Source organism: Mustela lutreola, chromosome 2 (assembly GCF_030435805.1).
Source record: "Mustela lutreola isolate mMusLut2 chromosome 2, mMusLut2.pri, whole genome shotgun sequence".
Classification (NCBI taxonomy): Eukaryota; Metazoa; Chordata; class Mammalia; order Carnivora; family Mustelidae; genus Mustela; species Mustela lutreola.
In genome coordinates, this window is record NC_081291.1 from 149,443,125 (window position 1) to 149,470,655 (window position 27,531).

Below are 27,531 nucleotides of genomic sequence, written 5' to 3' on the forward strand. Positions count from 1 at the left end.
CTGGGAGAATTCAGCCCAGAACTGTTTCCTTAAGGAGCCCATGAAACATTCAAAACCAGATATTTAGGGGTGCCTGGGTGGCCTCCTTGTTTCACCTTGGGGAACTTGAAAATTTCTTGGATGATGGGTTGCCTTTCAACAGCAGGGAAATGGAGACTTAGAAAGTAACTTTCCCAGGATCCCTTAGCTGGTGTGTGGTGGGGCTAGGGTTTGAACTCACATCAACAGAATGGATTTGACTCCTTATTAGTGCCTGACTCATAGAACCAAACTTAATGTCTTAATATAATATACAAGATTAATAATACCTATTACCTTAATCCTGGTCAGACACTGACAAAAATTATTACCCAAGTCAACTTTTCTAAAATATCATTTTTGTTTGTTTGTTTCATCAAAAGAAGCCATTTGTAGAAAAGGTGAAAAAAAGTGTGGTAGTCATTCAGTCTTTTCCCCTCCTCCCAAACACACACACACACACACAATCTTTATTATATCACTTCTGAATTATGATTTTAATTTAATATACATAAGAAAACCTTGCAAGTATAAGCAGGCTTGAAAGACTAGTCACAATTAATTCAAACACATTAGCCCAAAAGACACCAAATAAAATTGTTTATGATACATCAGTCATTCTGTTTTTCTCATAAATCTTGAAACAGAAGCTAGTCTTAGTTTCTCATTTTTAATGTGCTTTCCTCCGTTGAACTGTGTAAACATTCCAAAGATATAAACATCTCTATATACAAAGAAGCAATGTGGTAGTATGTGTGACCTTACACATTTTTCCCTCAAAACAAATTATGATAAAGTTGCTTTGAACCTGCTCTTCAATTCTAGAAGGAAGCGAATCTGAAAGATACAGAAACCTAACTTAAGTGACCAACCTATTTTTTATTTTTGAAAATAGCATAAACATCTGAATTGAGCTAAGCTGCTTGGAAAAGTGGAAGGAGTAACTCTGTTGTCCCTAAGCTTTGTCAGCTAGGACGCAGACAGGAATTGCCAGCCCCGGGAAAAAGAATAAGTCTAATGTAATGTCCCGCATGCCATCAAGTTAGAGCAGCTCATCAAGGAGATTTAAACTGGTCCGTCTCCCTAGAAGATACAAAGGTTAATTTAATTATGAAAACATTTTTTTTTTTTTTTTGCTTTCTTCTCTCCTCCCTCTCCCCTTCTCCATCACCCTTCTTCTTCCTGATTACTCCTGCCCCATATTGTTACCTATTGAATATTTTCAACACTTTTCTGATTGCTTCAGAGCTTTCATCTGTCACTTATCGATGCTTAGGTTACAGGGGTTGAGGCTTCATTTTATTTTGCATCATTTATTATTATTATTATTAAGATTTTATTTATTTATCTGAGAGAGAGTGAGAGAGAGCATGAGCAGTGGGGAGGGGCAGAGAGAGAAGGAGGAGCAGGCTCCCCACTGAGCAGGGAGCCGGAGGTGGGACTCGATCTCAGGACCCTGGGGATCACGACCTGAGCCAGAGGCAGATGCTTAACCAACTGAGCCACCAAAGTAACCTTGCCTCATTTATTAAAACATTTTTTCATAAGGAGCACAGAGAACTCAAGTGATGTATACAAAGTATACATCTAGTAAGATGTATACAACTAGTAAGTAGAGGAGTGAGGATTCGAACCCAGGGAGGTGAAGCTCAGAGACCGTGCTCCTTTCCTTGAAGCTGCACCAACTCCCCAGTTTTTGTATCTGAGTAAATAACAATCAGTACAATGTGCTGAGCCTTCTAACTGTTGATGTGCATACATATTTATCACCCCATGTTCAACATGCAGCAACCTTGGGAAGTAGGTTTAACCACCACGTTTTGTAGACAAAGAAACATTGCGTGCAACGGACACTGCCAAGACTGCACAAGCTGGCACCCAACCCAGGTCTCATAGTTTGTATTTCAGGCATGTTTCCATCTATTACCTCATGGAAGGCCCGTGCCAGGCTCAGGAATCTCTCTCAATAAATACTTTCTGCTTGAACGCGATGGGTCTGCACACTCTCTGTAAAAGGTCTGCAAGAGCCTGTCGGGGTAACTAAGACTTGGGGAGTGAGGAAGCTTGCTGGGGTCACTCAGCGAGGAGGCTTCAGAACTAGGCTGTGAGCCCAAGTCCCCCCACAGCATCCCACGGGGTCAGGAGGTGGGGGTGCTGACCAGCTGGATGAGAGGCAAGCCGCCAACAAGAAAGGAATCCTCAGCAGACCAATTGCTAAAAAATGCAGCTCTCGTGCGCCCTGAAATATCTGGTAGTGAAGTTTCATGATTGTCTGCACGTTACTTCCCGATGGTTCAGGGAGAGAGTGAGCAGATGTGAACAGTTTGTGCCTCCAGGTGAAAAAATATAGGAGGTCATCGTACTGTTCCTTTACATTGTATGCAGATTTGAAGTTTTTGAAATAAAAACTTGGCGAAGAAGGAAGGGAGGAGAGGAGAGGAGGATGGGCGGCGTGCACTCACCCTCTGATTCTGCGGTTACCAGGCACGGACAACCGTGGATCCTTCTACTGTCTTCTGACTATCAAGTGACTTATTCATTAAAATTGCTTAACTACAGGGGCACCTGGGTGGCTCAGTTGGTTAAGCGACTGCCTTCAGCTCAGGTCATGATCTCAGGGTTCTGGGATCGAGTCCTCCCTTGGGGCTCCCTGCTCAGCAGACCGTCTTCTTCTCTCTCTCCCCCTGCTGCTCCCCCTCCCTCTGCTGCTCCCCTTGCTTGTGCTCTCTCTCTCTCTCTAATACATAAATAAAATCTTAAAAAAATAAATAAAATTGCTAAACTACAGTATTTGTATAGATGACCCTCACTGAAAAGAGTCAGTGTACTGGTACCTATGGGGATGTTTTAAAATTTATAGATAATCCTCAAAATGCATAAACTACTATCTTCTATTCAAAGGGCAGCTGTATTTGTCATAAATCTGGCAATGAAAATTTTGCTTCCTAATTAAATATATGATTCTTTTCTGTGTAGGCAGAAAAAGAAATAATGAAAGTGTTTGAAATGAGCTGATTTAGCAAGCATGAAATCATTTTGGATGAATTACAAGATTTAGATGCTCAATATTCTTAACTGTTCTCATGAAAATAATTTTGATGGATTACTAGCTGGTAGTTTTCTTTTCTTCCCATGTGCATTTAAAGACCAAAACATTTAAATACCACACAATAGAATTGAAAATTTATAGCCCAGGGTTGCCTGAATGGTGCTTTCTGGTTAAATGTCCTATTCTTGATTTTAGCTCAGGTTGTGAGCTCAGGGTCATGAGATCAAGCCCCGTGTCAGGTCTCTGTGCTCAGCATGGAGTCTGCTCGAGATTCTCTCTCCCATTGCCCTTCCCCCAACAGTCTCTCTAAAATAAACAAATAAGACTTTGGAAGGAAAAAAAAATTATAGAACAAAAATCTCAATAGTCAGTGAAACTTATATGTAAATTATATGACCTTTTAATTTATATTTTGTATATTTTAAAATTTATGATTGTTAAACTTTTTTTGAATAATAAAAGCTAGAAGGAAGGAAAAAAGTCAGTCTTCTTACTGATCATTTACCATTTGAATTGGATTTCCTTTAGGTCTTTTTAAAATTCATAGTGTTTGTTTTTTCTTATGTACATAGTTGTTTATTCTCTATACTTTTCTTTGTATCTTGCTCTTTTTATTTTTGTCTTTTTAAAAAGATTTTATTTTTAAGTAATTTCTGTACCCAACGTGAGGCTTGAACCCACAACCCAAAGATAAAGAGTCACATACTCTTCCAACTGAGCCAGCCAGGTGCCCTTATACCTTGCTCTTTTAAAATAACACTATGTTGGAGCACATGTGGGTCAGTGGGGTAAGCCTCTGCCTTCAGCTAGGGTCATGGTCTCGGGATCCTGGGATTGAGCCTCACATCTGGTTCTCCGTTTGGTGGGGAGACTGTTTCCCCATCTCTCTCTCTGCCTGTCTCTCTGCCTGCTTGTGATCTCTGTCAAATAAATAAATAAAATCTTAAAAAAAATAAAATAACACTAAGTCATAAGCATTTTCAGTATTATTGTAGTTTTAAAAATATTTTTAAGGTAGGGGAAAATGATAACAAAATAACTCCAGACGATATAGAAGAAATCAGGTGGAGAGCAGGGGAACTGGATGAATAGAAGACAGGGTAGAATACAAGCTTTCCAAGTAAATACCAATATACCAACTGTATTTTTTCAAGACACAGAGTTTTTGACCTATATGTGTAACAATGGTTGTTAGAAATTTAAAGAAAATGATTTGGATCATTTAAAATGGGGGCATAATATTATCTTAAGTAGATGGACCACAATTCATATTCATTTACATAGTTCTTCCTTATGGAACTTTTGAGTTCTGTTTAATTTTTTCCTTCTACACCAATTTGTGTTTTGAAATATTTCCATGTGTGTTTGAACAATTCTCTGGTCTGGCTTGGTCATGAGTTGAAATAATCACACTTTCTTACTGTCCACAAGTTTATTTTTGTTTTTTTATATCATTAATAATTTACATCATATCTGGAGACTAAATCCTCAGTGATTTCCTTTTACCCCCCTGCTTGAGAACCCTCTCTCTCTTCTAGATCAGAAATCTCATCAAAATATAGGTTTTGCATTGGTATGTCCTATTCTTTTCCAGGGAAAATACAATGCCTGACATGTGTTCCACATATTTCTTGGCAACTTTATTTATTTAAGATTTTATTTATTTGAGAGAGAGAGAGAGAGAGAGAGAGAGAGAGGGAGAGCACAGAAGCTGGAGGAAGGGAGAATCAGACTCCCCACCGAGCACAGAGCCCACCCTCACTTGGGGCTCGATCCCAGGACCCTGGAATCATGACCTGAGCCAGAGTCGGATGCTTAACTTACTGAGCCACCCAGGCACCCAATTCTTGGCAACTTTAACCTGCTGTCTAGATCTATTTAGGGTGTAGTGAGAACATTCTGGGCTGGACCATGACCTGTCATTGTTGTCAATATGTGTGAGTGACAAATGCCCCGTCCCTGGGGATCTTCATATAAATAATAGTAAATGTTATTGTAAACTTCTACATGTATTCAGAGTCCTCTTCCTCCAGGACTGTGGTCAGCTGGGTGTGAGACTAAAAAGTTTGGTCCCCTTCAGCCTGTGTATATTAACACACGCAGAGAGCAGAACCGGGTTCTCGGCCACACGATGTCTCCGTTCCCCTGAGCCGACAGAGAAGGCTGCCTGGACTTTCCAACCTGGGTTTCGGCAGCTGCCGCCCTCTGCACCCTCCCTCTGGCGGCCCAGGTGGCCTGCCCTGGTCTCCTGTATGCTGAGAAGAAAGCGCCAGGACTTCAACTTACCCCACAGCAGCCGCAGCACTGACAGTCCCCACACAGGGTCCCCAGGAGGCCGTTGACGATCTGGATGACACAGAGAAGCATCTGGATCCCTCCTACGACCAGCAGGATGGAGAAGAGGGTCAGATTCCAGGGCACCACATTGACAGGTTCTAGGCATTGCCTGTACAAGCTCTCATCCTTGAGGTAATCCCTGTTGGGGACATGGAGTTGAGAAAGGAGTTGTAAATGTAATGTAATGTAAATGCAATGTAAAATGTATGCAGTACCTGGGCCAGAAAGACACCACCATGATTTTCCTTTTGTAATACTTTCCATCCCAAGCACAGGGTCCCTAAGAAAAATGTCCCATAATAGGCACCTGGGTGGCTCAGTCAGTTGAGTGACTGCCTTTGGCTCAGGTCATGATCCTGGAGTCCTGGGATCAAGCCCTGCATAGGGCTACCTGCCCAGTGGGGAGTCTGCTTCTCCCTCTGACCCTCCCCTCTCTCATGCTCTCTCTCTATTGTCTCTCTCTCAAATAAATAAAATCTTTTTTTTTTAAAGAAAAATATCCCATAATTACAATTTTAAAAACAACACCTAACATATACTATGTGCCAGCCAGACCCTGTTTTAAACATTGTACACATATCCATTCATTTTTTAGTTTTTAAAGGCCTAATTCTAGCCAAATTGTGAATTTGATTCAACTATATTTTTGTTAACATGTGAAGATTTAGTTACTTCCTTAAAATTCTTCAATTTCTTCCTTAAAAAATAGGAAGAAATCATCTGCTGCCTTAATACATAGTTTATGAAACTTTGAAATAGGAGAAACTGCAGAGTTCAATGCAATATAAAGGGCATTGTGTCTTGAAGGAGAAATATGAAGTATATTATCTTTAAGACACAAAGAGGAGGAAAGTAGGTATATGTGGATTATTATAATTTCTTCTCATATTCTTAGAGCTACAAATTGGTCTCTCCTTCTTCCTTCATGTATCCTCTATCCTTTCAAGGACTCAGTGGGAAACTCCATCTGGCTACTAAATTAACATCTACCATATTGTTTCCAGATCTTTTTGACGACTCCTGTTCCTGAGAGATTTAAAATTCTCATTTTAAATCCACTCTGTATTAAGATCTTCAGAAATCTTTGGAGTGAAGGAAGATACCCTGGAGTTTAATAGAGCAGAAGGGATAAAGGCAAGATGAGGCATTTTGCTCTTGATTTCAAAATAAAACATTGTAGCATTGATTCACCTTTCCATAATTGCACAGTTCTTAGCTGCTCATTAGCCATGGGACTTGCGTCCTTATTATAAAGTGGGAATAACATCAAGTCGTACGGCTGCTGTGACAGTGACATGAATCAATACCAGCGAAGTGCTTAGAACAGCGCCTAGCATGTAGTAAGTGCTCAATAAAGCACTAGTACTGTTACTATTTTACTTAATCTGAGCAGTGTGGTCTAAAGGAAAGAGCCTGCTATTTTGGAGTCAGTTGGGTCTGGGTTTGAACAAGAGCATCTTCTCACTAGCTGTGTATTCTTCATGCGAGTCTTACCCCCACCCTTAGCATCAGTTCCTCATTTATAAAATGGGCTGAGAACAACCTCACCATTGTGAAGACTCATGAAGATAAGGTACCTTATGTATTGTACAAAACTTCCCTTTTTAATAACTTATTTTTTAGAACTCTTCTTTCTGTGCTTCATTTTTCTATGCAGTCCTCTCTGTCTTTACAATTTTCAAACTTGATTATAGAAAGTCATAAAGACATGGTATTTACCAGGCTCATTCTAGAAAGCAAGGATTCTAAGAAGTAGTTGGCACTCCCCAGTTCTTTCCCTCTGCAAGAGTCTGTGCAGAGATGGGACGACAGCGCCTCCTGGCGGTGAGATTGGTAAAATGCTCATGGGGGCTCTTGAAAACAGGGGTTGAGTTTGGATACCTGGAGAATTCTCAGTCCCATCTCTGCTGCTGCCTTCCGGCTCACAAACCACCACGAATACCCATTCTAGACCCTTCTACTCTCCTCCCAGATTCTCAGGCTCAGAGTCTCTGAGATTCTGGCCATGACTACTCTGTGCAACTCTCCAACCCCAGGAGAGAGGTGGCCCTAATTTTTCATGGCCCCAGAAGCTAATCATGTTTCCGCATTCTGTGAAGCAAGGAGAGCTGAGTCAGTTTAAAGCCCCTTAACTGGAGTTTTCAAGCATCTCATTATTTAAAGGCTATTAACACCTGAGCGGCAGCAATCCCATCCACATCCAGATAGAAAGCCATGGGTTTCCTGAAATTCATTTCTTGCAAGCAACAAAGGCAGCAGATAGAAGGAACAGGGAAGCCCAAATGCATTGCCCAAGGTGCTCTTCCTGGCTTATTCAAGGGGCTACATCTTCCAGAACAGACTCCCTGATGTTTCTCCTGCTCTTGGCTGGCTTTGGTAGCCCTCCTGTGCTTCTCAGCACTCTGTCCCTCCGGAACAGAGCCCCCAGGACCACGTGCTGCCATATCTGTCCATGTGCCTGTCTTCTTTCTAGGATCATACACCTACAGGGGCAGAGATCACTTTTCCTATGTCTGTCCCCAGTTCTAGCACAGGGAGTGGTCAGTCACTAACAGCAGCTGTCATGTCCTGGTCCTGCCCGTGCAGGGCCCTGGCCTAACAGGTTCACGCCGTTCTTCTCAATTCTGCAAGGAGAGGCTATTTTACTGCAACAGTGCTGTGCATAAAGTAGCCTTCCCGACATATTCACTGAATGAACGAAAATACGCAGATTAAGAACTTGAGTCCAGTAAGCGGCAGTGCCTGGATTCGATCTTGGGTCTATCAGACTCCACAGCCAATGTTCTTCATCATTACACAACCCTCCCCCCCGCCCCGCTTGAGTAATTATATCCCTTCGGTATATTTGAAATAAAATGTATTTGTGAAATTTGATTTATACAATATATTTACCATAGCATGTCAATTAAGATTTACCTATCCCATGGTAGAGAGAATATTCTCTTTGGACCTTCATGTGGGTGGTTAGAAATTAAAGCACAAAATCATTATGAAAGCATAACATTTCAGAAAGTTCTATTGCATAAAAATGAATTCTGTTCGCAGTCATGAGTTCTGTTCATGACAATGAATAATAAGGCAGAATGTTCAGCTCACAGCACGTGGCAGTAATGGTGCCAAGAGCTTTCCGGACATCAGGTTATTTGCTTCTTGCCTGAACCTGTGAAGCAGAGCTTGCTGTCACCCTTCCTTGACTGAAGATCACACCACTGGCAGGTGGCAGGGGTGGGTCTGGTCCCCAAGTCCAGTCAGGCCAAAAGCAAAGCTGTTTCACATCCCCGAGTGTTGCCTCCTCCACGAAACACCCCATCTCTCTCGGTCAGTGTGGCTTTTGGCTCTAGGGAATGTGTTCAAGAGCAGCTCAGGGAGTTCCTTGCTGATGAAGAATCTTTGAAGTACAAATGCAGATGGTCTCAACTGAACCTGTATTGTACTCTCTTCCATGTTTTTGGTGGGAGGGAGCTCGCCTTACCTCACCTTCCCTGGGGAGCGTCGCAGTCCGACTGGGCTGGTCGAGTACTGTGCTTGGCCATTTCTCTTATCCCTCCCCAACTGCTAACTGTCCTTGGCAGTTCCTCTGGCTCTCCCTCCTGTAGCTGCCCTCATGCCCGATGCAAGCTGCTTCCCGTTCAGCAGCTCAGGGTCAAGGTAGACGTAGCCGATTGTCTCAGAAAGGAAGACCTTGGATGGGAGGAGGTCCTACTTCAAAGGAAGCCAAGAGGGTGTATCTCAAAATGTCCTAGGTTTCCTTTTCCTTCTAGAATGCTTCTTTAGTATGGTTCTTGTGACAGAAAAAGTTAACTGTCTTTGCTCTTTTAATATGATCGCCAACAAGATTTTCTGAGGAACACAACAAAACAGGCTATGTTCTATGGCATTGAAGAGTCCTGAATTTTGTGCCGCAAGTTGGAAATTTCAGAGTCCACCTTAATAACTTCTGTCCTCTCTCCTCATACTTCATCCTGATGATTTCATCTCAGATGGTCTCTGAAATCTGTGTCCTCCTTTTGAACCCCAATTCCACTGCCTTGCAGGTGTCCATAATCCTATCTGGATTACTACTCCAACCTCTTACTTTTCTCTCTTTGTTACTGAGTCCTTGTTCTTTCTCCATATCACTGCCATTATGATCACCCTAGAAATCTACAAGTGGTGGTGGCATGTCCCGCTTGAAGTCCTCTGCTGGTCCCCAAGGTCCCAAAGGTCTGGCTTGCCTGTCTGTTGCACTCCAATGTGGTGTCCCCTTCTGTTCCTCTCTGCCACATTCAGCCTGAGCTTCAGGCTCACAGTGATGGGACATTCTCTGAGCATGTCGCTCCTTCCCCTGGTTGTCTCAGGACCTGCTCTTTTCCCTGCCTGAAATGTGCTTCTCCTCCCTCTTTGGAAGACACATTTTTTTTTTCATCTCTCCAAACCAGTTCTCATCACCTCCTCAGAGAAATTTCCCTCGCACTCCTTCGTTTCATCCTTTTCTGCACCGTGAGGGTCTGGCAGGTATGGGCACCCTGACTAGCCCCCTGCTCACTGGGGCAGGAGTCACACGTCTCTCCTACCCTGCTCCATGTCTGCCAGCGCAAAGTAGCGTGCAGACCAAGTGTTTGTTTGCTTTTTAAAGTTCTCCTTCTACTCAGGACTAGCTATGGAGCCCTGGGAAGATTAACCTTATTGAATTACATTTTTCTATCTAAGGATAAGAATTCTCCTCAGATTTATTAGGAAGATTAAGTGAGATAATGCATGCAAAACCACTTAGCCCCTTAACGTTAAGGAGAAGGAGGAGGGGGGAAGAGGAGGAGGAGGAGAGAGAAAAGGAAGAAAGAAAGAGGAAGGAAGAAAGGAAGGAGTGGCAGTGGCTGCCACTGCCCTTCGGTGATAAGGAAAGAGCGACAACTGTTCCGAATCCTTTTGCGCATGCAAGTGATTCCTCCGTTCTCTTCACTGGTAACTGTGCATGTGTGTTAGGCCTGCAGCTACAACAACAGTTGCTGCCATGCTTACGCTCTGGAAACCCCTGGATAAGAAGTATCCAAACCCCTGGATAAGAAGTATCCACTGGGGCAGAGGTCCCTGAGCTACACTAGATGGAATCTATAATTTGTACAAAAAGCAGAGCCCGCAAATCAGTATCACTCGCATTCTAGAGAAGACACTGTAACTTGGGCTCAAAGATTGGATCTGAGCTTCAGTCACTAAGAAACAGCATAGCTCAGGGCAATCTGCATGTCCTCTCTGGGCTTAGCTTTCCTCCCTCTGAGGGAGACTTAATCCCACAGGCTTTTTGTAAGCATCAAATGAAACACGTGGGCGAGAGCACTTTGTTCACCAGAAAACACCGAGTGGCAGAGATTCAGTTATTACTGAAAGAAGATCAGGATGAGCCCCTGCAGTCGGAGGGAAGGTTTAGAGTTGGCATGGGAGATCAGGTCCTAAAGGGCTGTGAGTTCTTGCCTCAGAAGACAGGACACAGGATGTAGGAGACAATGGAATGCTGAGGAAAACCTGCCAGGTTGCAAAGAGGATAAAGTGTGACAGGCTCCACCTAGAACCCGCCCCCCCACCCCTAAAGCCCTTCCTGTGCCAATTGTGGCCTATTTCAGGCCTTGTACAGAGAGAGAGGACTTGTACCTCTCTGGGATTAAATACTAAAGTCAGGGCATGAGGGAAAACAAAAACCAACCATGGGTAGTCAAATGACCTAAATATTCTATGAATCACGTGGAAAGTGTAGTATCCACGGGCTTTGTAATAAGCCCCTACCCAGCCATATTTACTCACAGGGTAGTTTGAAGTCTCTGCGTAGACCTCATGGGAGGCAAACCTCTCTCCTCTCACGTAGAATTATCAAAGCCCGGCCATTCGCAGAGGAGGGTGCAGAATTCTGAAATGCTCCTGCTTGCCCACAACGTCACCTCTACCCTGTTTTCATAATTAAACCTCGGTGATCTGAGACCAGTTCATGAGCCGGTCAGTTGTGAGGCGAAGGCATGATGACATATAGGAAACCGGACATCACCGGGGAACGAGGAGGCAGATGGCAGTGATGTGCGTGGAAACTTGCTTCACCAGAAGGACAGAATAGTTTGAAAAGTACTTTCCTGTCCTTCCCCCACACTGGCATTTCCTGTGGCGGCCCACAGGCCAGCTGTCACTCTCCTGACCTTGGGCATCCATCCCATTCCCTCCCAAGCAGGGAGTGGCTGTGCCCGCAGAGGGTGTGAGGGCCCAAGGCCATCATGTTGCCTTGGTGGGGCGGGGGGGGGGGGGGACCGTGGGGCCCGGGTTGTGTTTCCTTTCTCCCTCCTTCGTTTGGGACCGGAACTTGTCCTAATTGACTTTACGTTTGGCGTTTATGTAACAATAAATAGAAAAGAGCTTCCTACCGCACTGAGGCTGTGGGTAGAGATAATAGTAGGAGCGGCCTTGAGAACAGACAACCTGGAGTTTCAGAAATACACCGCCAGGGAGAGAGTAAACTATCTGGCGAAGAACCTCAGGAAATGGATCCGGTGTCCGATTTCTGTGCTCATGCAGGCCAATCCCAAGGCAGCTGGACATTTCCCAACAGTCCTCTGCCAGAAAAGGGGGCAGTCCACAATATAACCAATGCCTTCGGGAATCCCTGCCTCTGATGAGGATACTAGAGGCCTGGACCCTTGTGTAACTCTCGAGAATGGCAGGGATGCTCTCTTACCTGAAGCCCTTGTGGCCCCTATCACCACCGAACCAGTGCTCTCTGTCTTCCTATCGAAAGTCTGCTCTTGTGGGACTTTACACTCTCATGGAAATCAATACATAGAGTGTTCAGATTTCTTTAGGCACGGACCCATCCTTCCCCGTGAAGCAGGACCCCACAACCGCGTTTCCTCACCACCTCGGTGTGCATCAGTCAGTGTGCCAGGCAGTGAAGAACAAAGCTGAAATGGTTCCAGCCCTCCTGGAGGTTGGAGGCTGGTGCAGCGCTGCCTTGTAGACCATCGGTGATGATGGAAATGCCCTGTATCTGTGAGTGTCGATGCAATTGCTACTAGACACGTATAGCTGCTGGTCCTTGAAATATGGCTAGTTGATTGAGAAATTTTTAACTTTATTTCATGTAAATGAATTAAAGTTTGAACAGGTACATATGGCTACTGGCTACTGCACTAGACTGTGCAGTCTGTGGACAGAAGGATGCGTAATACAGAAAGACTAGAACTCAAAGTCAGAAGACACGAGTTGGAGCTGCCTTCTGCCTTCAACCACCCGTGTGAGTTTGAGCAAGCCAAATTTAGTACGCCTGCCTTGGCTTACTAAACCTTACTAAACTTACAACCTCTTAGGGGTGCTGAAAGGAGTAAATTATAAATTGGGGAGGAAAGAAGTTCTTTATCAACTGCAAAGTTCCATGAAAATATGAAGTGGTATTTTAATGTGTTCTGCTGACATGAATTCTCCTGAAGGATCTGCAGTATCTTCCATGTCATTTTCCATAAACTCGCACCTTAAAAAGTTGTTTGGTCGGAGAGCGTTTGGGGTGTTAGTGAAAGCCTTTGCGCCCTGTTACTGGGTAGTCACTCTTGTTTTCTGTTATAAGATTTTCAGAGGATGCCACCATGTTCTCTTTACTAATATTACGAGCTGCCTCGTGTTGCTGCTTATAAATGTCTGAGTGTTGGTCGTGGCCCTGCAGACCTCCTTCTCTCAGGCCAGCTGAAGCACCCTCTCTTGTTATGTCTCCTGGCATCTGATGCCAAAAGCTCAATGAGAGGTGAGATCTTGGGCAACTTCTCTCCTGCCACACTCCGGCTCTGCCTTACTCCTCAGAGGAGTAAGGCGCCTGAGACTCGTCAGAAGAAGGGGACGGGACCTGTGCAGGGCTCCCCTTGGGCCATTTACCTGCCTGTGCCCCTTGTGGGGACACAGGGCATTGCAGGATGTACCTTACCCTTCGTGGAAGGGGTAGCCCCACGTGCTGTTGCCCATGAGACACTTAGGACCCTTGTTGATTGAGATGGCGGAGATGACGAATGAATATCCAGCACCCAAGAATCCAATCACAGCAAATATTGTGGAGGCGAACATCTGAAAGAGAAGGAGAGAGACAGGCAGGTTCTTAAGTGTTCCCGAGGTTACCCCCAGCACACCTGACTGTTGTTGACCATGGGGACTCCAGGGAAGTTAGGGGTAAGAGCCAGTCTTCATAGTAGGTGGGTCCAGTGGGGTCTCCCAGAAGGAATTTTGGTATCTTGTGTCCCCTTCTCTTCCCCATCCCCATATCTTTTCTTGCTCATGGATGGCTGACATGCTAGTTCTGGTTGATCCCTTGGAACCATGGTTTTTAACTTTATTAAGAAAAGACTCTCCTCCTAATCTCCCTCCTTCTCAGGGCTAATATGAAAGGCCAGCCTATTTAGACAGATTTTTTTTTAAAATACATTTTTAATGTTGTGATTTTCTTTTTTCTTTATAATTTTTTAATAAACATATAATGTATTATTAGCGCCAGGGATACAGGTCTGTGAATCGCCAGGTTTACACACTTCACAGCACTCACCATAGCACATACCCTCCCCAATGTCCATAACCCCCCCACTCTCTCCCCCCCACCCTGGCAACCCTCAGTTTGTTTTGTGACATTAAGGGTCTCTTATGGTTTGTCTCCCTCCTGATCCCATCTTGTTTCATTTATTCTTTTCCTACACCCCAAACCCCTGATGTTGCATCTCTACTTCCTCATATCAGGGAGATCATATGATAGTTGTCTTTCTCTGATTGACTTATTTCGCTAAGCATAATACCCTCTTGTTCCATCCACGTCATCACAAATGGGAAGATTTTTATTTCTTTTGATGGCTGCATAGTATTCCATTGTGTGTGTATGTGTGTGTATGTATTTATATATTTATATACCTCTTCTTCTTTATCCATTCATCTGTTGATGGACATCTAGGTTATTTCCATAGTTTGGTTATTGTGGACATTGCTGCTATAAACATTTGGGTGCACGTGCCCCTTCAGATCACTGCATTTGTATCTTTAGGGTAAAAACCCAGTAGAGCAATTGCTGGATCATAGGGTACCTCTATTTCAACTTTTTGAGGAATAGACAGATTTTTTTAAAAGATTTTATTTATTTATTCGACAGAGAGAGAAGAGTGGACAAGCAGGAGGAGCAGCAGACAGAGAGAGAGAGGGAGAAGCAAGCTCCTAGCTGAGCAAGTCCCCCAATGCGGGACTTGAACCCAGGGCCCCAGGATCATGACCAGAGCCAAAGATAGATGCTTAACTGACTGAGCCACCCAGGTGCCCTGAAAAGCCAGCCTCTTATGGCACCAAAGATTTTTAGAATTGGAAATGACCTTAAAATTTTTTGGTCTAGTCATCTCATTTAAGCTAAGCCATAGCAGGGTCCTATGTCATTGGTAGGCTCTGCTCAGGAGGAAGAGCAGAGGTCCTGGAATTCTCCTCCTGGGCCCAGTTCCATTTCTCAAGGTCAAGAGTTTAAGTGCTTCTCTTCCATGTGGTAGCAGCCTTTAAAAAGCTGAAGATATTTTATATTTCATATGTTACATCTCTCCACTCCTTCTACCCTCTGAAAGTTTTCTCTTTGGGTTAACAAACCCCCAAACTTAAGTTCTTTTAAATATCTTTGTATGACAGGGATTAATTAGTAAGACATAGATGGTACTAGTATCTTTCTTTTTGTAATTATGAAAGCAAAATAGAATTATAGACTATGAAAGGCAGGAAAAATCCTAAAGCCCATCCGGGCTAACTCCCTCAAAACAAATCAGCAAAGCAATCAGGCTCAGAAAGGCAATGTCCATTCTGAATAGTCATTAGAGGGTAGCATAGAAACATTCATAATTTTGGAAATGGAGGTGGAAAACGATCACCTCTCTCACATTGGTCCCATGAAGGTGTGGCACAAAGCACAAGAGTTTAGAAGTCGGCAGGCTCAGGCTCCGGTCACAGCTTTGCAGCTTTTCTCTGTGTGGTGACTGCGTTAGGGACGCGTCCCCAGGATCCTAGTCTTCCTATTTATAAATGGGCATGATAAAGCCTGACCAAAGGTCTGTTGAAAATTAGATGTGCTAACCTAAGCTAAATGGCAGGTACTTCCGCTCCCCCGCTTCTGTGTATTACTAACAATCTTATCACAGAATATATTTGGGTAGGAGGGTGGGGCGGGGGTGGGTTTGGGGGTGGAGAGATCCTGACAGCGCCTGCCAGTTGGAATCTGTGTAATAATGGAGTTCCACTTCAGCTGTATTTGTTTTCAAATCCTATATTAATGTATTTTTGGTGCAACTTTCCAAGACTGAGCTCTCGCTCTGGGCGCCTCATGTAGCCTTGTCTGACTTCTTATGTCAAACTGACTGTCCCCTTCTTCATCTCTTACCCCCAGTACCCTGGACTATATAAACTTCTACCATAGCACAACTCCCACAATGCATTCCTATATACCGTTTTATGTCTGTCTTCCCCTGAACCACAGCATGAGCTCCTTGTGCTCATGGGCCAGTTATCTGAAGATAGGACATTGCTTTATCCATACCACCATCTATATGGTTTTTCTCCTTCCTACCTTTTCAAAGGCACTGGGTAACTACTTGTTGGATGTTTTCAAAGACCATGGTTTCATGTTACTCGTTATTTAAATTTTTCCCTTCATTTTTGTGTCTAGTCCATTCTCACCATTAGGAACATTTGTGAATATAATCTAGGTCAGAAGCAAATGAAAATGTTGGCCAGTTTATCATGTTAGAACAGGCAATATCTTCTCCAAAAGATGTCTAGTTGAATGATTTTGAAAATTGCTGGTCTATCAAGCTAAATGGGTTTCACTCCTGTTTTACTCCTAAAACTCTTTGTGACATGCTCAAGTCTATGAGCCTCCAAGAAGAGGATACAGTATGTCTTCTGGAATATACACAAACTTATTAGCTCTCAGAACACCTCTAAAAAGTGAGGGAATTGCCTTAGAGCTGAGTCCTTATTTTATCTACCAGGCAAGAGGGCACTTCCCTCAACACTTCCTGCAGGAGGAAGGCATTAGTCAGGAACAGCCCAGCTAATGTTAGCTGAAAGAATGGTTTAAAGAAAGCTTTCTGGGGGCGCCTGGGTGGCTCAGTGGGTTAAGCCTCTGCCTTTGGCTCAGGTCATGGTCCCAGGGTCCTGGGATGGAGCCCCGCATCGGGCTCTCTCTCAGCGGGAGCCTGCTTCCCCCCTTCTCTCTGCCTGCCTCTCTGCCTACTAGTGATCTCTCTCTCTCTGAGTCAAATAAATAAATAAAATCTTAAAAAAAAAAAAGAAAGCTTTCTGAACAAAGATGTATTAATTATTCTAGGAAACTAGACCTTATTATTTCTACTTCTGAATGTTATAATAAATGATACTTTTAAAGGGCATTCTGAATGAGCACACCTAGTGTTTACAATTGTGGGGATCATTACACATAACTGCAAGAGTAGTGTTCAAATACTTCCTTTGTCTTTTGTGAACTGAGATTTGTGAACTGAGTGAAATTTCCATGGACAGCGCCATATGTTGTATCCAAACTTCATGGGAGAGAAGAGAAGATGTACTATGGGAAACTTTTGATGGCTCAAAAGGAATCTTTAGCAGTAGCAGAGACATAGATGTCAAAAAAGCATGAATACATTTAAAAATAAATGAGTGGGGGAAACATCTTACTTCAAGATCACTGTATTAAAATTTTATGAAATGTGATTAAAATATGTGGATGGCATTCAAAGTTTGTATATTAATGTCAGTCAAAGAGCTTTTTTTGAAACTTCTTTATGGGAGAATAAGAGATAGTTGTTTGTTTCTTTTTAAAAGATTTTATTTATTTGACAGAGAGATCGAGAGAGCACAAGCAGGTAGAGTAGTACAGGGAGAAGGAGAAGCAGGCTCTTTGACCATCAGGGAGCCCGATGCAGGACTTGATCCCAGGACCCTGGATCGGGACCTGAGCCAAAGGCAGACGCTTAATTATCTGAGCCACCCAGGCACCACAAGAGATAGTTTTATATTCAGTTTTGCCTTTTGTTTGGGTAAATATGGTGATTTACAGAGTTTTCCAATCTCATTGGAATCTATAACTTTTTTCCATGCGTTCTTGCAAGAACACACTTGGGGAATTATTGCTCTAATTCTTAGTGATAGTTTATCTAGCTGGTTCTCTGTCTCTGAGCTACCTCCATGCTCCAACCAAATACCCTGTTGAGTTAGACACAGGCGATACAACTCTAGGAATGGCCAGAATGTTCTAGTACAGCAACTGAAAACTTACACTCAGGGCAGTTTCTTCTAATGTTACCTCTTGTCCTTTCAGAGTGAGGCTGCGCATGGTCTGGAAACATTTGTTGACATGCAGTTCTTTGTAACAGACTGAATTGTCTCAATGAAAAATGGATTCTGGGGCACCTGGGTGGCTCAGTGCATTAAAGCCTCTGCCTTTGGCTCAGGTCATAATCCCAGGGTCCAAGGATTGAGCCCCGAGTTGGGCTCTCTGCTCAGGAGGGAGCCTGCTTCCTCCTCCCTCTCTGCCTGCCTTTCTGCCTATCTATGATCTCTGTCTGTCAAATAAATAAATAAAATCTTTGAAAAAAAAAAAAAAAGAAAAACGGATTCTATGATGAAAAGTCTCTGACATCTTAAAACTGGTTAAAAGTCTTCAAAAGTCAGAATTTCCACTAAATCAGTGATTAAATATTCTTATAATTAATTTTTGTGAAAAATATCTCAAAAGCCATCCAAGGCAATCATCTCACTTTTTAGCTAATAGACATAGCTAGCTCCCTTCCACGATACATGCTTTATTTCATTTAATCCTCTCAACAACACCTGTGAGGTGAGTAGTAGTTTGAATGGCATGGGTTCTTTCACAAAAATAAAAAAATACATAAGAAAGAAACCCAGTTTTTGTTTACTTGACATTCTTTTTTTTTTTTTTTAAAGATTTTATTTATTTATTTGACAGAGAGAGAACACAAGTAGGCAGAGAGGCAGACAGAGAGAGAGAAGAGGAAGCAGGCTCCCTGCCAAGCAGAGAGCCTGATGCGGGACTCAATTCCAGGACCCTGAGATCATGACCTGAGTTGAAGGCAGCAGCTTAACCCACTGAGCCACCCAGGTGCCCCTGTTTACTTGACATTCTGATTTTGAGTTCTAATTGCTAGTCAGGAATCATTAAGCTACCAACTAAGAATACAAAAGTATCTACAATTGGGAAAGACTGTATTTCCAGGAAGGCAGTTGGGAAGTCTGAAGAGACCAGTGTTCTAGCCCTCAGCATCAGAGAGGCCCCTACTTCTTTGGCCTCAGCTTCCTGTGGAAAACAGAAGAAGGCGGGAGAGCAGGTCTAGAAGGTCCCCTCAGCTAAAACGACCCAGGATTTCAACATCTGCTGACTGGTAGTGAGAGGAGAAATCTGACTCATGCTATTCCTGCTGTGGAAGCTGAGTAAAGGATTTTAAATATCACTCCTGGAACGTTTTAGCAGGCAAATATTTAAAGATACAGAAAGCAAATATAAACATACACATTCTTCGTGTTAGGAAAGTCTGAGTAAATGAAAAAACAGGTTAACATAAAATATCAACTGGATAATATTCCCTTTACAAGGAGTCCCCATTGCAAGGCCCTCTAGACCAGTACTGTCCAATGGAATTTTAATGAGAGCCATATATGTAATTTAACACTTTCCAGTAACTACCTATTTAAAAAGGAAAAACAAAAACAAACCCCCAAAACCAAAAACTCTGAGATTAATGTTAATATATTTTAACTCAACATATTAAAAAATTATATCAACATATAATCAATATAAAAATTACTCATAAGATAGCTTCCATTTTTTGCACTAATTCTTTGAAATCTGGTGTGCATTTTTGACTTATGATATATCTTAATTTAGGTCTGTCACATTCTACCACTCAATAGCCCCATGAGAACAGTGGCTATCCACACCGGACAGCATAGTCTAGAATATTTGAAAACTGATTTTTGGTAGTAAAAGTTTAAAGAATGCATGGATCTAGTCTGCACTGAATTTATGACTATGGTTACTATGGTTAGGAGACAGGAACACAGTGACTATCAACTGAATCAATAGTGTTTTATTTCTTTACAAAACTGTCTGAAGGAAACACGGAATCAAGTTACAACTTCAGGAAGCTACAGGTGGCATGTTCTGATTTTGTATCTAGATTTGAAATAACTTGCATTAAAATAAAGAAAACAAGCAACCCAAACTGATTTTTCATAACTTTCCCAGAACGGATGAACCACAGGAAGCAAAGTATATGTCACTTTGCTTTCAGTAATTCCACATTCAGAAGTCTTAAAAAATAATCAAATTCACTCCTCAGATATTATCACTCTGGAATAACTTTATGATGGGTTTCATGATAAAAAATTTTTCATGTTGAAAGCAAAGTTGTTGGGGCATCTGGGTGGCTCAGTCAGTTAAGTGTCTGCCTTCAACTCAGGTTATGATCCCAGGGTCCCTGGTTCGAGGCCCGCATCTAGCTCCCTGCTCAGTGGGGAGCCTGCCTCCCCCTCTGCCTGCTGCTCCTGCTGCTTGTGCTCTCTCTCTCTCTGACAAATAAATAAATAAAATCTTTAAAAGTAAAGTTATTGAACCTCTGAAGCTAATACCACACTATATGCTAATTGGGGAAAAAAAGTAAAATTATTGAAACCAAGTTGAACATGTGAGGGGTAGACACTCAAATTAGGTGTTATTTGAAGTAAACAGGCAAAAGGCCTGGAAAATCTCTGGAAGGAGACACAAAATTGGGAATAGAGGTAAACTTTAGAGAGAATGGTTGCCAGATTTTAGAGTCAGGACTGTGAGGCTTCCCTGGTAACACTTTCCCTGGCCTGGATGAATAAACAGTAAAGAGGGGGCTCTGCTGTGCAGTGATCAAGGGCGCGGGTTACAGGCAGATTGATCTGGGTCTGAGTCTTGCTTCCTCCCTTTGACCACGGTAAGTTCATCTTTCTAAGATCTCCTGTTCCTCTTTTTAAAGACAAGGCTCAATAAAAAGTACCTGCCCAGGGAGATCATAATATGTAAGCTAGCCTAATAAATAGTAAACAGGGAATCCAAAGTACCTATCTCTACAAGATCAGATAACCCCCGGGTGGGGTAGGCTATTAGATAGTGCCTAGTACTTCCCTGATAGGATACCCAGAAACTTCTTTTGCCTACTTCTAAGTTTTGGGTAATTTCCCATGACATTAGCAAGCCCTCGATCAATGTCATTATTACATTGTAATATTTTTATTATCATACCCTCACACACTCTTACTTTCCACAAATACCGAGATCATAACACTGGGCAGAAAAATAACAGGTCGACTCCCAGCACACACATTCCGTTCCCATAGCTAAAGAAATGGGTTTATGTGTATGCTGGAAACACTTCCCCAGAAAAAAGAGATTAAAATGCCCTCGATTTCAGCATTTGTCAGCTTTAAAACCTTCCACTTTGCCAGGTTCTGGAGATTAGAGGCTGTGGGATTGGACCCTAGCTCTGCCACAGCTCACTCAGTGTTCTTGGTCAGAGGCGTGTGGAGTTGGCTGAGCCAGATGGCAGAGGCACAGGGGCCTGGGAAGGGAAGAAACCTGGGAGGTTTGGGGATATAGCTTTCAGAGACTTGGGTAGTAGCAACATGTCAGGGAAACATCTCTGATGGGCATGATGGTTCCTCCTTAACAATTATCCTAAGATATACAAGTATTACCTGAAGCATTTTTTTCCCCCCTTGGGATGTTAATGTTCTGTATTTTTGGCCTTGGCCAGGCTTGGGAAGGGGAGAGGACTGGGGGCATGGGGTGGGTTGCAGCCATCAGAAACTTAACTTGCCTGCACCTCAGTTTCCCTATGTACAAAACAGGCAGTTTAATGCCTAACTCAAAGGGCTGGTGTTAGAGAGTTGGGCCAGATAGTATCAGTTTGGAAATCACCTGAAATCCCTCTTGAGCGTTCATTTGCTTCATTCATTCCACAAGCATTTATGGAGGATCTATGTGTCCTCACTGCCCAGCCCCCTGGTGTTCCTCTCCCCTTTTGTTTACTCTAATGCTGGCACCAGCTTCCCCCACCCTCGGACGGTCTTGTGAAGGGACATGTGCCTATCATCCATTTCATAGCAGAGGATTTTGAAGCCTAAAAAAATTTAGTGAAGAAATAGGATTCCATATTTTATTTCTTCGTTCAAGAGAATCTATTATTTCAAAAGAACTGTCTTTCTTGAATCCCCGTCAAACTGGCCATCATGTCAAGAGTCCGTGCTTCCCGTCTCAGGAAGGGTATACTTCAGAAGTGCTCTCACAGGAGGTGCCTCTAGGGGGCACTGGTGAGCCAGGCACAGAAGAAGTGCTTCCAGTGACGGACTAATTTAAGAAGTGACAAGATCCTCCTTGGCAGTAGGACCGTCATCCATCCGGCCCTGCCTGTGGGTGGGGTGCGCCTTTATCTACCTGATATGCTTTAAGGATGCTGAAATGCCTGCCTGCGCTACCTTCAGTTCTATTATCAGAGAGTCCTTTGAGTCAAGGCCAAGGTCTTCAAAAGGCTCTTAATAAAGTACAGACATAACATGAATGAGTGGCTAAAATTAATTAGCTGTTCTATGGACTCCGATAGCTTTGTTTTTGTTTTTAAAGCCCAGAGACCTTGACCCTCCCCCCCCCCCCAAAGATAAACTGCCAGGAGGCCACTGAAAACCTCTTGTAGGGGAGGAAGAGGATGAGACCCAAAAACAAACACAGGTGTGGGTTTTCAAAGCCCATTTTGGAGGTCACCCTCATCTCAAAGCTTCTGTCCCCTTTCTGGGCTTTCGTGTAGCTTAATTTTTTAAAAAATATTTTATTTATTTATTTGAAAGAGAGAGCATGAGCTAGCATGGGCAGGGGGGAGGGGCAGAGAGAAAGGGAGAAGCAGACTCCCCACTGAGTGGGGAGCCAGATGCAGGACTTGATCCCGATCCCAGGACTCTGGGATCATGACTTGAGCTGAAGGCAGATGCTTAACCGACTAAGCCACCCCAGGGCCCTCATGTAGCTTAATTTATTTAAAATAGTGCAGACCTTGAGGCTGGGCTTCTGGCTTGCTCTGCCTCAGAGTAGAGCGGCTTCCGTCTTCTAGTTTGACCATGAAATACTGGTTCAGTGACCTCAAGATTTTTTCCAGCTCATTGTCTTTCTTTATCTCTGCAATTACCATATCCTGCTGCTACTCTTTATCGATTATTATGCCCTGGTTTTATGTAGACCCAGGGAAAGGGAAGAGAATGATGCAATTGACTTCTGAAAAGTATTCCTGAGAGACGTGTAGCAAAGAAGGGAGGGGAGAGAGAGAGAGGCCAGGAACCAAATGAGAGCAAGGTTGTGGAGACAGGAACAGGATGTAGTCCCACAGCCCTTGGCCTAGTGTGTGTCTGCCTCAAAGGACTTTGTACCCAGCTGGATTTTCCAAACAGTGTTCCACAGAAGCCCCATGGTCCTTAAACACCTGGAGGGGAATGCCACCAGCCTTTGGAAAAATAATTCGAATCTTCAGCATCAGAGTACTGAGTAAAATATGCTGCAGCTTTTCCTTCTTGGTCTGACAAAATGTTTGTAGATTCCTTTCTTTAAAAATGATTATTGTTTAGGGCTCCAGAGCCTTAGGACGTTAAGGAAACAGAGCTCTTCAGCAGAGGCATGAGCTCAGTGGCCCTGAGGGGGAGGGCAGAGACCCGAAACAAAGGGCTCAGCCGTGTCTACCGCAGGCCAGCGCTGTGTCAAAATGCAGGCCCAGGTCAATTTTGAATTTTTTGAAAAAGAAGTGGAATATCTAAATACTTCTGAAAATTTCTCCTTTTTTTTTTTTTTTTTTTTTTTTTAAGATTTTATTTATTTATTTGACAGAGAGAGACACAGCCAGAGAGGGAACACAAGCAGGGAGAGTGGGAGAGGGAGAAGCAGGCTTCCTACTGAGCAGGAAGCCTGATGTGGGCTCCATCCCAGGACCCTGGGATCATGATCTGGGCTGAAGACAGATGCTTAATGACTGAGCCACCCAAGTGCCCCAAATTTTTCCATTTTTAAAAGTTGGCAGCTGAGTAGGAACCAAACCCCAAAACAAGAACTTCTGCAGGCCACCTAGTGGCTGTGGCTGGCTGCCTTGTTTTACGGTCTGGCAGAGCAGGTCCTTTGATGGGCACTGCTCTGCGGGTGATCAACCAATGGTTTGGAGAATTCATCCTCAACCCAAGCCAAGGGCACCTCTTCCATGGGGTGTTAGGGAGCCCAGACAGACAACTTGAACTGGGCAGACCACATGGTTCAGATTTGATTAACTCAGCTTGTAAAAACATGACTTTTCTGCTTTTCTTTGGAACTTCACATAAATCTAATTAAAAAACAAACTATGTACAATACTTTGAATATTATTTCCCTTTTCCTTGTAGTTCTGTATAAACCCCAAAACAAAAATAAACAAACAAAACCCCTTGTTTTAATTCTGAGCCTTCTACTCAGCACAGAGAGAGAGAGAGAGAGAAAGCACAAGGGTGAGGGAACAGCAGAGGGAGAGGGAGAAACACGCTCCCCACAGAGCAGGGAGCTCAACATGAAGCTCAATCCCAGGACCCTATATCACAATCTGAGCTGAAGGCAAACACTGAACCAACTGAGCCACCCAGGTGCCCCTGAGCTGTTAGATTTCTAAGCAATGGCATTTTCCCTTTTCATCCAATTCCTTAATTGCCAATTTTTAAATTTTATTTCAAATTCTCATCGTCAGGGGTGGCTGGGTTGCTCAGTGGTTAAGCCTCTGCCCTTAGCTCAGGTCATGATCCCAGGGTCCTGGGATCAAGCCCCACATCGGGTTCTCTGCTCTGTGGGGAACCTGCTTCCTCCTCCCCTCTCTCTGTCTGCCTCATTGACTACTTGTGACCTCTGTCTGTTGAATAAATGAATAAAATCTTAAAAAAAATTCTCATCTTCAACTTATTCTCCAAAAGGAGGGTAACAGGATTATATTTCAAAGGGCAAATGAGTTATAGATGTCTTCCTTTCCTTTATAATTAATTATATAAAAATATCATATATAAAACACATGTTACATAACTATATCAAATAAATTGTGGTTAATTTTTACATCTCTGCTTTTATATGTTATAATAATCAATGCTAAAAAATGATCCATGCTTACTCGGGATACATGATGGTGTTAAAAATGTAAGAACAGGGCACCTGGGTGGCTCAGTGGGTTAAGCCTCTGCCTTTGGCTCAGGTCATGATCTCAGGGTCCTGGGATCGAGTTCCGCATCAGGCTCTCTGCTTGGCAGAGAGCCTCTCTCTCGGTCAAATAAGTAAATAAAATCTTTAAAAAAATGTAAGAACATTTTCTTTGAATGATCTTTGCACATAAAAAAATGTAACCGTATGCCCAGTACACTAGCTTCAGCCCTTCATATGTGCTCAATCAATTTTTTGATCAGACAAATATTTTTTGATTGAACAAATGAGCAAATACTAATGGGAAAGAAATGTTAGAAATGATTCTATTTGGGAACAGATGGCTACACCATCCCTTTAGAAATTAAGGCAAGTTTGTATAATTCATTATTGGGGTTCACAAATCTCCTAGATGAACAATTGAGCCTTGGGGAGTTAGAGCAAGAACAGCCTTATTCATTAGCCAGCCAGTAATTCCAGTTCATCCTTCTTCATTTTTGCCATACAGTGTACCCAAATTCTTAATATCTTTCTTTAAGTCACCTCCTTATTAACTTATATCCCCACTATGAGTGGCGTGCTAGAATCATTAACAAAGATAATACAGTCTTACTGCATTTTTAGTTGATGTTGCTTGAGGTCTGGGATCCTGAAACGTGTTCTTCCTTTGTTAGAAAGGGAGAATATGAGGGGTTTGGGATGGCTTATTTCCAGCAAAATTTGAGTTTCTCTTGCTCAAATCAAAAGGATTGAAGGAGAATTGACAAAGGAATAACTTTCTATGTTATTGAAAGGTACAGCGCACCTGTGCTCCAGCAGAGCTTGTCCCTTATTTGGGAACTTCTGATCTAGTTCAACGTCCTTGTTTTAAAGACCAGTAAAAGGGAGGCAGAGGGCAGTACAGTGACTTGCCCAGGTGCAGAAATGGGACCTGACCCCACTTCTCAGGCTGCGAGAGTGATGCCAAATCTCTCTAGCTGACCTCCTAAAAGAGACATGAAACAAGAAACAGAAGTCTTGAGGCAAAATCTGGGCACTGAGACAGTGAAACTGGCAGTGGGGTAGATGGGGAATTTAGGGGGCTTTTGAGGAGGGGCTGTTATCATCTGTCATGGTGCCCCACTCCCTTTATATATGAGATGACTCAGGGCCAGAGAAGGGAAATGACTTGCCCAGGGTCTGGAGGCCTCTCAGTGGCAGAGGGAGAGCTACAGCCCTCACCCCTGCCTTCCATGCCTGCGTCCTTTACACAGCATGACTCCAGTTCTCTGATGCTGACATCCCTGACCCTTTGCAAAAGCTAAAAGAATGCTCATGGGGGCTATGGTAGTTTACATTTTATTATTACTGTTACTTTGCACCAGCAAGACGTCCATATTTCTCCATGCTCCAGTGCCCTCTGGAGCTGGTGACCACCTGGGGTCGCTCACTTGGCCCCACACCCAGGATTCTGAGTGGGGAGCGGTGCACCCCGGGGTCATTCCCGCGGGGGCGACTGCCCCTGGCAACTTACCGCGAAGCGCTTCCCACAGCTCTCGTTGCCACAGCACCCGCAGCAGTCATTGTTCTTCAAGCCCAAGAACACCAGCGCGGGGAAGATCATCTGCGGGAGAGAGAAGCACCTCCGTCGGGGTCGGACCCAGGGAGGGAGAGCCTGCGCCTGCCCGGCTGCGGAGGCCTCACGTCCAAGCCATCCAAGCCGTGGGACCCGGGGACTGAAGGGCATGAACTTACAGAGCTCCACTTGGTAGTCAATTGTGACTATCTAGGGTCCATAAGGCCTAACTGCAGCTTCGGTGAGGCCAGATTTCAAGATCTGACGCCCTGAGTTTCTATTTACATGGTGGGGTAGGATAGCAGTAAGAAACTTTCCTCCGGGGTTCTGGGTGGCTCAGTTCTGCCTTTGGCTCAGGTCATTATCCCAGGATGCTGGGCTCCCTGCTGGGGGAGCGGGGAAGCCTGCTTCTCTCTTGCCCACTCCCCCTGCTTGTGTTCCCTCTCTGGCTGTCTCTCTGTCAAATAAATAAAATCTTTAAAAGAAATAAAAAATGTCCTCAATTGTTCTGAACAGTGAGTCTCTAAACTCTACTAGAAAGGAGGGGTAAGTAGATCATTAGTGGATGAATGGAAGAGAAATTCACCAACACCTGCTTCTCTTGGTAGTTTTCAGTCCTTCAGTTTCCCAGAAAGTGTGTGTCTACTGCCCCCAGCACTATCTTGTTAGAAGATAGAAACTATGTAGCCCTCAGTTTGGTTGGTGGGATTCAATTTATCCCTGAGAACTGCCAGCCCAATCTTGAGAATTCATAACTTAATAAATTTCATGGAGATGTCCTGTCAGGACCTAATGAAGAAGGAAAAAAATAATAAGGCACTGACTTTTCAGCATGCCATGTTTGGGCTCTTGTTAGTAACTAAAGATCTTCTTGTTCGAAAAGTACCCAATTTTAAAAGGATTCTGCAAAAATCTTTGGCAGGATTTTAAGGCATCCCTACTCACCAAGACCCCGCTTCCTAATATTCCTCCGAAAAACCAGACCTCGTCAGAAAGGTGGTCTTTGTTGTCTATCACTTTTCCTCCAGGAAAAAATAACAGGATGTTAGCCAAAAAGCCGAACAAGGCAAGAGGGATGAGAGTGCCCCCCAGGCACTTGGCGCAGCCTCCAGTGCACATGTTGGGGGAGTTATAATATAGGACTTCGATCAAAGGCACCTCACTGTCCCCTTCACAGGGTCTCTTCAAAGTTATCGGTGACAGCGTCCTAGGAGTTGTCCCCAGTTCAATCCGTATTTTGGAGCGGAGAACCAAATCAGTCTGTGAGCTGTGTCCTTGGAGTTGCTTCTGCTTCTCAAATGAGGCAGAACCTGATGGCGAAGGACATTTATACATTTTCCCTGACCCGAA

General features: G+C 43.6%; 1 protein-coding gene across 3 annotated transcripts; it reads right to left on the bottom strand.

Annotated features, from left to right (window-relative positions):
* Positions 1-469: 469 nt before the first annotated feature.
* TM4SF4 (transmembrane 4 L six family member 4) lies at positions 470-27,531 on the bottom strand. Of its 3 annotated transcripts, none has more exons than XM_059163799.1 (5): positions 27,340-27,531; positions 26,140-26,229; positions 13,329-13,465; positions 5,354-5,543; positions 470-1,101 (listed from the first exon to the last, which is right to left on the bottom strand). In XM_059163799.1, the coding sequence occupies exons 1-5, from the start codon at positions 27,514-27,516 to the stop codon at positions 1,084-1,086; spliced, it is 612 nt and encodes a 203-aa protein (XP_059019782.1). In that variant the 5' UTR covers positions 27,517-27,531; the 3' UTR covers positions 470-1,083. The 3 variants fall into 3 exon arrangements, with proteins under 3 accessions (XP_059019782.1, XP_059019781.1, XP_059019780.1); XM_059163798.1 differs by having other exon boundaries at positions 5,354-5,445; positions 27,127-27,503; XM_059163797.1 differs by having other exon boundaries at positions 27,127-27,498.

What these genes read in the sequence shown, in the direction of transcription:
- TM4SF4 (XM_059163799.1), bottom strand. Translation starts at nt 27,516, where the DNA reads ATGTATAAATGTCCTTCGCCATCAGGTTCTGCCTCATTTGAGAAGCAG. An exon ending in CCTGTGAAGGGGACAGTGAG is followed by an intron (nt 26,230 to 27,339) that starts GTGCCTTTGATC and finishes TCTCTCCCGCAG; the next exon opens with ATGATCTTCCCCGCGCTGGT. An exon ending in GCTGTGGGAAGCGCTTCGCG is followed by an intron (nt 13,466 to 26,139) that starts GTAAGTTGCCAG and finishes CTTCTCTTTCAG; the next exon opens with ATGTTCGCCTCCACAATATT.